Source organism: Heterodontus francisci, chromosome 20 (genome assembly GCF_036365525.1).
Source record: "Heterodontus francisci isolate sHetFra1 chromosome 20, sHetFra1.hap1, whole genome shotgun sequence".
Classification (NCBI taxonomy): Eukaryota; Metazoa; Chordata; class Chondrichthyes; order Heterodontiformes; family Heterodontidae; genus Heterodontus; species Heterodontus francisci.
In genome coordinates, this window is record NC_090390.1 from 84,838,598 (window position 1) to 84,850,765 (window position 12,168).

Sequence of the window (12,168 nt, forward strand, 5' to 3'; positions counted from 1 at the left end):
ATCTCGAGAATTTGCTAAGTGTGGGAATTCGGTGCAGTGTGGGGGGAGGCGTTGGTTTGGTCTTTTACAGAACAAATAGTGATCCAAGAGAGGGAATGGGAGACAATGAGACCCGAGAACTGAAGCCCAGAGGCATTAATTAGGAAGCAGGTAGGTGATTGGTTGGTGAGTTTTATGGGTTTCTTTTCCATTCTAAACTGGGGCAGTAGCTTAAACTAATACTGGGGAGATATAAATATTGTATTAAATTTATAGCTTAACTAGTTAAAGTACTTAATATTATTACAAATTATTAGTGATATTTCTAAACTTGAAACCAAATTAATTGAATAAGACACAATAAAGATGGCATGGCAGGTGATGTGTTGCAGCTGTAGCATGTGGGAGCTGGTGGACACCAATGTGATCCACTGCAACCACATCTGCAGTAAGTGTCTGCAGCTCAAGGAACTTCAGTTAGAGTTGATGAACTGGACTCCGAGATTCGGACACTGTGATGTATCAGGGAGGGGAACATTTCCAGGAGGTAGTCACACCCCTTAGGTTAGGTACTTCAGATTTGGTCAGTGGTCAGGGACAGGAAGGTGCGACTACAAGTGTGGCAGGTATGGGGACCCAGAAGGTAGCAATGGAGGTGCCTCAGTCCTTGCACTTGTCCAACAGGTTCGAACTTCTTGCATCTTGTGTGGACGAGAGCAGGGACTGCAGGGAGGATGAGCACCAGGGTGTCGGGGACCATTCCAGTGCAGGGAGTGAAAAGGAATGTAGTAGTAGAAAGGGACAGTATAATTAGGGGGATAGATACTGTTCTCTGCAGCCATGAGCGTGAATCCCAAAGACTGTGTTGCCTGTTCGGTGTCAGGGTTAAGGACATCTCCTCGGGGCTGGAGAGGAACTTGGAGTGGGAGGGGAAGGATCCAGTTGTCGTGGTCCATGTGGGTACCAACAACATTGGTAGGACTAAGAAAGAGGTTCTGCTGAGGGAGTATGAGCAGCTGGGGCTAAATTAAAAAGCAGAATCATAAAGGTAATAATCTCTGGATTACTACCTGAGCTACAAGCAAATTGGCACAGGATCAAAAAGATCGAGAGTTGAATGCATGGCTCAAAGATTGGTGTGGAAGAAATGGGTTTCGATTCATGGGGCACTGGTACTAGTACTGGGGAAAGAGGGAGCTGTACCATTGGGACAGCCTTCACCTGAACTGTGCTGGGTCCAGTGTCCTGGCAAATTGTATAACGAGGGCTGTAGAGAGGGCTTTAAATTAAATAGCGGCAGTGGGGGGAGGGTGGGAGGGTTCAGATGAGGGAAAATTTAGAAAGTTAACCAGAAAGGACAAGTCAATGGTGCAGGGTAGCGATATGGGTAATGATAATCAGAATGTGACAGGAACGGACAGAGCATGCAAACATAAGAGTGCACCAGCAAATAAGATTAGAGCATGGAAAAATGGTAAAAAAAAAATGTAATGCTCTTTACTTAAATGCACGCAGCATCATTAACAAGATGGATGAATTAATAGCACAAATAGAAATAAATGGGTATGATATGATAAGCCATTACAGAGATTACAGAGGTCTCAACAGCTTGCAAGGTGACCAAGGCTGGGAACTGAATATTCAAAGGTATTTGACATTTTGGAAGGATAGGAAGAAAAGGAAAGGATGTGGAATAGCTCTGTTAATAAAGGACGAGATCAGTACAGTAGTGAGGTTATCTTGGCTCAGAATATCAAGATATAGAATCAGTTTGTGTGGAGATAAGAAATAGCAAAAGGGAAGAAGTCACTGGTGGGAGTAGTTTACAGGCCCCATCTAACAGTATCTACACTGTAGGACAATATATAAAACAAGAAATAATGGGGGCTTGTAGGAAAGGTACTGCAATAATCTTGGGTGAATTTAATCTTCATATAGATTTCGTTGGAGAGAAGGAGGAGGAGAGGTGACTTAATAGAGACATATAAGATAATCAGAGGGTTAGATAGGGTGGATAGTGAGAGTCTTTTTCCTCGGATGGTGATGGCAAACACGAGGGGACATAGCTTTAAGTTGAGGGGTGATAGATATAGGACAGATGTCAGAGGTAGTTTCTTTACTCAGAGAGTAGTAGGGGCGTGGAACGCCCTGCCTGCAACAGTAGTAGACTCGCCAACTTTAGGGGCATTTAAGTGGTCATTGGATAGACATATGGATGAAAATGGAATAGTGTAGGTCAGATGGTTTCACAGGTCGGCGCAACATCGAGGGCCGAAGGGCCTGTACTGCGCTGTAATGTTCTAATTCTAATTCTAATTCTAATTCTAATTGGACTAATCAAATTGGCAAAGGTAGCCTGGAGGATGAGTTCATAGAGTGTATTAGGGACAGTTTCTTAGTTCTGGAACCAACCCGGGAGCAGGCAATTTTAAAGTTGGTAATGTGTAGCACAACAGGATTAACAAATGACCTCATAATAAAGGATCCTCTACACAAGAGTAATCATAACGTGATAGAATTTTACATTCAGTTTGAGGGTGAGAAGTTTGAGTCTGAAACTAGTGTCTTAAATTCAAATAAAGGCAATTACAGGGTATGAAGACAGAGTTGGCTAAGGTGTACAGGGAAAATAAGTTAAAATGTAAGACAATAGAGACATGGCAGGCATTTAAGGAGATATTTCATAATTCTCAACGAAGATATATTCCATTGAGAAAGAAAGACTCTTTGAAAAGGATGCACGATCCATGGCTAACTAAGGAAGTTAAGGATGGTATCAAATTGAAAGAAAAGGCATATAATGCTGCAAAGATTAGTGGTAGGACAGATGATTAGGAACAATTTAGAAACCAGCGAAGAATGACAAAAAAAAAGAGGGAGAAATTAGAGTATGAGAGGAAACTAGCAAGAAATATAAAAACAGACAGTAAAAGCTTCTACAAATATCTAAAAAGGAAGAGAGTAGCTAAAGTAGAACCCTTAGAGGATGAGACTGGAGAATTAATAATGGGAAAAAAGGAAATGACGGAGAGTTTGAACAAGTATTTTGTTTCTGTCTTCACAGTAGAAGACACAAAAAGCATCCCAAGAATAGTAGAAAATCAGGAGGCAAAAGGGAGGGAGGAGCTTAAAACAATCACTAACACTAGAGAAAAAGTACTAGGAAAACGAATGGAACTAAAGGCTGACAAGTCCCCTGGACCTGATGACCTGCATCCTAGGGTCTTAAAAGAAGTGGCTGCAGAGATAGTGGATGCACTGGTTGTAATCTTTCAAAATTCCCTAGATTCTGGAAAGGTCCCAGCGGATTGGAAAACCGCAAGTGTAACACCTCTATTCAAGAAAGGAGGGAGACAGAAAGCAGGAAACTATAGGCCAGTTAGCCTAACATCAGTCATTGGAAAAATGCTAGGACCCATTATTAAGGAAGTAGTAGCAAGATATTTAAAAAATCATGATGCAATCAAGCAGAGTCAACATGGTTTTATGAAAGGGAAATCGTGCTTGACAAACTTATTAGAGTTCTTTGAGGATGTAACAAGGAGGGTGGATAAAGGGAACCAGTAAATGTAGTATATTTGGATTTCCAAAAGGCATTCGATAAGGTGCCACTTAAAAGGTAACTACACAAGATAAGAGCTCATGGTGTTGGGGTAATATATTAGCACTGATAGAGGATTGGCTAACTAACAGCAAACAGAGAGTCAGGATAAATGGAGCATTTTCAGGTTGGAAAACGGTAACTTGTGGAATGCCAGAGGCATCAGTGCTGGGACCTCAACAATTTACAATATATATTATTGACTTGGGTGAAGGTATTGTAGCTATATTTTCAGATGATACAAAGATAAGTGGGAAATCAATGTGAGGAGGACACGAAGTGGGGAATCTTGTGCTCTCCCCATGTCGGATATGGAGGTGGGGGGGGCAGATAATTGGGCGGGCTGGTGGTGGCGGGGATCCCTGCCATCTTCCCGCCTCCTCCCAAATGAAGTCTGGGGTGGGAAGGCCTGTGAACAGCCTTCCTGCCCCGTTACCAATTGAGGCCATTTAGTGGGCAATAATGTGCAAGTAAGGGCCTCATCTTGCCGGCTCCGGGGGTGGGGGAGGGGCGGGGGGTTGTCTCTCGTTAAAAGACACTAAGTGCCTGAACGAGGGACCCAGCATCAGGAACGTTGGGGGGGGGGGGGGGGGCGCTGAGAGCCTCCTCCATGCCCTTGCTGCGACCCCCCCTACGCCCTCCCCTTCTCTGCGACCCCCCCATTCCATGAAACCCCTCCCGCCAGGGTTATAGGGCCTTGGTGAGTTCACTACCTGCAGCTGCCACTGCCTGTCCGGTGGCGTTGCTCAGTTAAAGAGCTGCCGGCCTCTGATTGGTCAGGCGGGATTTCCGCCGCCGGGGTCTTTAATCCCGGGAAAGGCCTGCTGCTGTCCACTAAAGTGCCTGATTGGCACTTGATAAGGTGGTCCTTCTGCAGAGGGGGTGACATGGGGCTCTCACGGCACTTTTGCTGTTGGTCGATACCCCCGTCACCAAGACAAAATCCCGGCCGGAATGTCTGCAAAGGGATATTGATAGATTAAGTAACTGGGCAAAAATTTGGCAGATGGAGTATAATGTGGAAAAATGTGAGGTTGTCCACTTTGGCAGGAAGAATAGAAAAGCAGAATATTATTTAAATGGAGAGAGACTGCAGAATGATGCAGTACAGAGGGATCTGGGTGTCCATGTATGTGAATCAGGAAAAGTTAACATGCAGGCACAGTAAGTAATTAGGAAGGCAAATAGAATGTTGACATTTATTGCAAAGGGGAATGGAGTATAAAAGTAGGGAAGTTTTGCTACAACTGTACAGGGCATTGGTGAGACTGCACATAGAGTACTGTGTACAGTTTTGGTCTCCTTACTTAAGGAGGGATAAACTTTCATTGGAAGCAGCTCAGAGAAGGTTCACTAGGCTGATTCCTGGAATGAAGGGATTGTTTTATGAGGAAAGGTTGCGCAGGTTGGGCCTATAGTCATTGGAGTCTAGGAGAATGAGGGGTGATCTTATTGAAATATATAAGATGCTGATGGGGCTTGACAGGGTAGATGCTGAGAGGATGTTTCCCTTCATGGGGAATCTAGAAGCAGGGGGCTCAGTTTCGGAGTAAGGGGTTGCCATTTAAGACAGAGATGAGGAGGAATTTCTTCTCTCAGACGGTTGTTAATCTTTGGAATTCTCTTCTCCAGAGAGCAGTGGAGGCAGGGTCATTGAATATATTTGAGGTTGAGTTAAACAGATTTTTGATCTACAAGAAAGTCGAGTATTGTGGAGAGCAGGCAGGAAAGTGCAGTTAAGGCCACAATCGGATCAGCCATGATCTTATTGAATGGCAGAGCAGGCTCGAGAGGCCGAATGGCCTACTCCTGCTCCTATTTCTTATGACCTTATCAGCTACATGTTGCTGGAAGGTCAATGGTGAGTTGACTGATTTTAGCGTGTGCAGGATTTGAAGCACTTCCATTGAGACTGTGCTGGGTGAATCTAGCTCCTTATCACAATCCAGTGGCCCCTGCGAGTATGTGAGGGCTGGACTGGCTGTGATTCACTGCCCACCCTCCTGCAAAGTAGAATAATCTCCCAACATTCACTGATAAACTTACACTTACCATGGAACCCATACCCCAGTGAGAGTCAGTGTGTGGGACCCATACCCCAGTGAGAGTCAGTGTGTGGGACCCATACCCTAGTGAGAGTCAGTGTGTGGGACCCATACCCCAGTGAGAGTCAGTGTGTGGGACCCATACCCCAGTGAGAGTCAGTGTGTGGGACCCATACCCTAGTGAGAGTCAGTATCTATGGAACCCATACCCTAGTGAGAGTCAGTATCTATGGAACCCATACCCCTGTGAGAGTCAGTATCTATGGAACCTATACTCCAGTGAGAGTCAGTATGTGTGGGACCCATACCCCAGTGAGAGTCAGTGTGTGGGACCCATACCCTAGTGAGAGTCAGTGTGTGGGACCCATACCCCTGTGAGAGTCAGTATCTATGGAACCTATACTCCAGTGAGAGTCAGTATGTGTGGGACCCATACCCCAGTGAGAGTCAGTGTGTGGGACCCATACCCTAGTGAGAGTCAGTGTGGGACCCATACCCTAGTGAGAGTCAGTATCTATGGAACCCATACCCCTGTGAGAGTCAGTATCTATGGAACCTATACTCCAGTGAGAGTCAGTGTGTGGGACCCATACCCTAGTGAGAGTCAGTGTGTGGGACCCATACCCTAGTGAGAGTCAGTATCTATGGAACCCATACCCCTGTGAGAGTCAGTATCTATGGAACCTATACTCCACTGAGAGTCAGTGTGTGGGACCCATACCCCAGTGAGAGTCAGTGTGTGGGACCCATACCCTAGTGAGAGTCAGTATCTATGGAACCCATACCCCTGTGACAGTCAGTATCTATGGAACCTATACTTCAGTGAGAGTCAGTATGTGTGGGACCCATACCCCAGTGAGAGTCAGTGTGTGGGACCCATACCCTAGTGAGAGTCAGTGTGTGGGACCCATACCCTAGTGAGAGTCAGTATCTATGGAACCCATACCCCTGTGAGAGTCAGTATCTATGGAACCTATACTCCAGTGAGAGTCAGTATGTGTGGGACCCATATCCCAGTGAGAGTCAGTGTGTGGGACCCATACCCTAGTGAGAGTCAGTGTGTGGGACCCATACCCTAGTGAGAGTCAGTATCTATGGAACCCATACCCCTGTGAGAGTCAGTATCTATGGAACCTATACTCCAGTGAGAGTCAGTATGTGTGGGAACCATATCCTAGTGAGAGTCAGTGTGGGACCCATACCCCTGTGAGAGTCAGTATCTATGGAACCCATACCCCAGTGAGAGTCAGTATGGAACTATGATGTTGTTGCTATTACAGAGACTTGGTTGAGGGAAGGACAAGATTGGCAGCTAAATGTTCCAGGATTTAGAAGCATCAGGCGGGATAGAGGGGGATGTAAAAGGGGTGGGGGAGTTGCATTATTGGTTAAGGAGAATATCACAGCTATACTGCGGGAGGACACCTCGGAGGGGTCATGCAGCGAGGCAATATGGGTGGAGCTCAGGAATAGGAAGGGTGCAGTCACGATGTTGGGGGTTTTCTACAGGCCTCCCAACAGCCAGTGGGAGGTAGAGGAGCAAATATGTAGACAGATTTTGGAAAGATGTAAAGGTAACAGGGTTGTAGTGGTGGGTGATTTTAACTTCCCTTATATTGACTGGGACTCACTTAGTGCTAAGGGCTTGGATGGGGCAGAATTTGTAAGGAGCATCCAGGAGGGCTTCTTGAAACAATATGTAGATAGTCCAACTAGGGAAGGGGCCGTACTGGACCTAGTATTGGGGAATGAGCCCGGCCAGGTGGTCGAAGTTTCAGTGGGGGAGCATTTCGGGAGCAGTGACCATAAATCCATAAGTTTTAAGGTACTTGTGGATAAGGATAAGAGTAGTCCTTGGGTGAAGGTGCTAAATTGGGGGAAGGCTAATTATAACAATATTAGGCAGGAACTGAAGAATTTAGATTGGGGGCGGTTGTTTGAGAGTAAATCAACATCTGACATGTGGGAGTCTTTCAAACGTCAGTTGATTAGAATCCAGGACCGGCATGTTCCTGTGAGGAAGAAGGATAAGTTTGGCAAGTTTCGGGAACCTTGGATAACCGGGATATTGTGAGCCTAGTCAAAAAGAAAAAGGAAGCATTCGTAAGGGCTGGAAGGCTAGGAACAGACGAATCCCTTGAGGAATATAAAGACAGTAGGAAGGAACTTCAGCAAGGAGTGAGGAGGGCTAAAAGGGGTCATGAAAAGTCATTGGCAAACAGGATTAAGGAAAATCCCAAGGCTTTTTATACATATATAAAGAGCAAGAGGGTAACTAGGGAAAGAGTTGGCCCACTCAAGGACAGAGAAGGGAATCTATGTGTGGAGCCAGAGGAAATGGGCGAGGTGCTAAATGAGTACTTTGCATCAGTATTCACCAAAGAGAAGGACTTGGTGGATGATGAGCCTAGGGAAGGGAGTGTAGATAGTCTCAGTCATCTCATTATCAAAAAGGAGGAGGTGTTGAGTCTCTTGCAAAGCATTAAGGCCTGATGGGATCTACCCCAGAATACTGAGGGAGGCAAGGGAAGAAATTGCTGGGGCCTTGACAGAAATCTTTGCATCCTCATTGGCTACAGGTGAGGTCTCAGAGGACTGGAGAATAGCCAATGTTGTTCCTTTGTTTAAGAAGGGTAGCAAGGATAATCCAGGAAATTATAGGCCGGTGAGCCATTACGTCAGTGGTAGGGAAGTTATTAGAGAGGATTCTTCGGGACAGGATTTACTCCCATTTGGAAACAAATAAACTTATTAGCGAGAGGCAGCATGGTTTTGTGAAGGGGAGGTCGTGTCTCACTAATTTGATTGAGTTATTTGAGGAAGTGACGAAGATGATTGATGAAGGAAGGGCAGTGGATGTTATCTATATGGACTTCAGTAAAGCCTTTGACAAGATCCCTCATGGCAGACTGGTGCAAAAGGTGAAGTCACACGAGATCAGAGGTGAGCTGGCAAGATGGATACAGAACTGGCTCGGTCATAGAAGACAGAGGGTAGCAGTGGAAGGGTGCTTTTCTGAATGGAGGGATGTGACCAATGGTGTTCCGCAGGGATCAGTGCTGGGACCTTTGCTGTTTGTAGTATATTTAAATGATTTGGAGGAAAATGTAGCTGGTCTGATTAGTAAGCTTGCGGACGACACAAAGGTTGGTGGAGTTGCGGATAGTGATGAGGATTGTCAGAGGATACAGCAGGATATAGATTGGTTGGAGACTTGGGCGGAGAAATGGCAGATGGAGTTTAATCCGGACAAATGTGAGGTAATGCATTTTGGAAGGTCTAATGCAGGTGGGAAGTATACAGTAAATGGCAGAACCCTTAGGAGTATTGATAGGCAGAGAGATATGGGCGTACAGGTCCACAGGTCACTGAAAGTGGCAACGCAGGTGGATAAGGTAGTCAAGAAGGCATACGGCATGCTTGCCTTCATCGGTCATGGCATCAAGTATAAAAATTAGCAAGTTATGCTGCTGCTGTACAGAACTTTAGTTAGGCCACACTTAGAATATTGCATGCAATTCTGGTTGCCACACTACCAGAAGGACGTGGAGGCTTTGGAGAGGGTACAGAAGAGGTTTACCAGGATGTTGCCTGCTCTGGAAGGCATTAGCTCTGAGGAGAGGTTGGATAAACTCGGATTGTTTTCACTAGAACGACGGAGGTGGAGGGGCGACATGATAGAGGTTTACAAAGTTATGGGCAGAGTGGGTAGTCAGAAGCTTTTTTCCAGGGTGGAAGAGTCAGTTACTAGGTGACATAGGTTTAAGGTGAGAGGGGCAAAGTTTAGAGGGGATGTGCGAGGCAAGTTCTTTACACGGAGGGTGATGAGTGCCAGTAACTTGCTGCCGGGGGAGGTGGTGGAAACAGGTACGATAGCGACGTTTAAGAGGCATCTTGACAAATACATGAATAGGATGGGAATAGAGGGATACGGACCCCGGAAGTGCAGAAGGTTTTAGTTTAGGCAAGCATCAAGATCGGCGCAGGCTTGGAGGGCCGAATGGCCTGTTCCTGTGCAATACTGTTTTTTGTTCTTTTGTTCTTATGTGTGGGACCCACACCCCAGTGAGAGTCAGTATGTGTGGGACCCATACCCCAGTGAGAGTCAGTATGTGTGGGATCCATACCCCAGTGAGAGTCAGTATGTGTGGGACCCATACCCCAGTGAGAATCAGTATGTGTGGGACCCATACCCCAGTGAGAGTCAGTATCTATGGAACCCATACCCCAGTGACAGTCAATGTGTGGGACCCATACCCCAGTGAGAGTCAGTATGTGTGGGACCCATACCCCAGTGAGAATCAGTATCTATGGAACCCATACCCCAGTGACAGTCAATGCGTGGGACCCATACCCTAGTGAGAGTCAGTATCTATGGAACCCATACCCCAGTGACAGTCAATGCGTGGGACCCATACCCTAGTGAGAGTCAGTCTGTGTGGGACCCATATCCTGGTGAGAGTCAGTATCTATGGAACCCATACCCCAGTGAGAGTCAATGCGGGCGACCCATACCCCTGTGAGAGTCAGTATCTATGGAACTATACCCCAGTAAGAGTCAATGTGTGTGGGACCCATTACCAAGTGAGAGTCAGTGTCTGTGGACCTGTACCCCAGGGTGAGTCAGCTCCTTCTATAGAGAATGTGGGTAAAACTGGTAAGAAAAGTGTTACTCAACAGCAACATTTTAATAGGAATTTATACATTGGTGAAATTATCTCAGGAACACTGGACTTAAGACTCCAGCTGTCGACTGCCATTTCTGATACTCTGGACATTGGACAATATCCAACCTGAAATTACTGGCAGTAATTCCCCTTTAAGGCATTGAAAAGTTTCCTTAAGATGCGTTTGCCGACATAACCACAATTACTGCACTCCAGAAGTGTGTTGTGAGACAGTTCGAGGTTTTAAAGCACAGGGTAAGCACAGTCCCTTCCCCCACACTGACTGACACTGTTGTAAATACATCACAATGTACAGCACAGAAACAGGCCATTCGGCCCAACTGGTCCTTGCTGGTGTTTGTGCTCCACGCAAGCCTGCTCCCACCTTACATCATCACAGCCTATCATCATATCCTTCCATTCCTTTCTCTCTCATGTGTTTATCCAGCTTCCCCTTAAATGCATCTATGCAATTCGCCTCAACCACTCCTTGTGCTAGCGAGCTCCGCATTTTCACCACCCTCTGGGGAAAGAGGTTCGCCCTGAACTTCATATTGGATTTATTAGTGACTATCTTATATTAATGACCTCTAGTTTCGAACAAGCGCAGAATATCAAGAGACCCGCGATCGATGTAATACGGAGATTCTTTATTATCTGTCTCCTCTAACACTTGAGCTGCGGTTTGAGAAACTCATGCTTGGGCAAGATTTTTCTGTAAACGAGATCCTTATGTTTTTCCAATTAGATGAAATATAAGCTTAGCGGAAAGTAATAAAATCGTCAGACAAAAACACTTTGTCACTAAACTGAAGAAGCACGTTGCTATTTTTTTGTTCGTGCCCCTCAGTGCCTTTTGTGACCAGACTTTCTTCCTATTCCAACTTGTTTTTCAAAAATAATTCCTCTCCCCACAATTTATTCCACATTTAGTTAGCAAACCTGGTCAATGATTCTGCAGCAAAAGGTTTTATCGGCTGCAATGAAGTTTAAAGTCCGTTAAAGGCAAACAAATAAAGAAGCCTTTTTGTAATAGACTAAGGATCTGCTGTCACTGTTCCCCACAGGATTATCCTCAATATTCATTTCCTGGTCTAAGCCTGGATTCATTTCAGAGCAGAAAGAGAATGGGGATTGTTGAACATAAATTGCATTACCTCCTTCAATGACCACTGGCTCAAAAAGTCCGAACTGCTCGAGTACTTTGACAAACAGGGCAAGCACCACGAGAACTGCTATCACCTCAAGTCCATCGAATTGCATGGTGGGGTGCGATCATTCCGTCTTCCATCCAGCGCCACGGCGACAAGCCCTCACTCACCTTCACCCCGAGCCCTTGTCCCACTCGCCAACAATGAAGGATAATATTTGCCGAGGGGAGGTGGGTCAGGGACCAAAGCACGCAGGCCGCGAGGAACACAACGGACTTGCCCCTCTCGCCTCCCCCTTCCTCCCCTCTCCCGGTCGTCACTATTCAATCTGTGGGGAGGGAATGGTGAGGAAGGAGGGGAAGAGGGGGAAGGGGGGAAGGGGCAAGGCACGTAGGATGAGAGGAGGAGCACCTTGCAACCGTTCAACCGGGAGATACCAAGGGTTCCGGGAGTTTGACCTGAGGCTGTGTGATCTCGGCTGGTCTCTTGTGCTGCACTTTGAGAGAGCTGCACTGTCAGTGTGCGTGGTATAGAGGAAACGTGCCCTCCCATCTCAATGACACCACCTACATCGATTTGCTTAATGCAGTTGCCAGGGCAACGGCTGATGGATATTTAAGCTTCTTTCCCTGTCATGACGGTCCAAGTGGTTTTCCCTCCCTGTCTTTCTCACACACAAACACACAGACTTCGGCAGAAACAGTTCCTGATCCACTGTCAGGCAG

The 12,168-nt window shown here is 46.2% G+C and overlaps 1 protein-coding gene across 2 annotated transcripts in view; it reads right to left on the reverse strand.

The window, feature by feature from the left end:
* LOC137380978 (A-type potassium channel modulatory protein KCNIP2) overlaps positions 1 to 11,929 on the reverse strand; it is a 466,186-nt gene extending 454,257 nt beyond the window's left edge. For both annotated transcript variants that reach the window (XM_068053395.1, XM_068053394.1), the window contains exon 1: positions 11,450 to 11,929. In XM_068053395.1, the coding sequence (XP_067909496.1) occupies positions 11,450 to 11,555 (106 nt within the window). In that variant the 5' untranslated portion in view covers positions 11,556 to 11,929. The remainder of the gene's footprint in view (positions 1 to 11,449) is intronic.
* Positions 11,930 to 12,168: the final 239 nt, after the last annotated feature.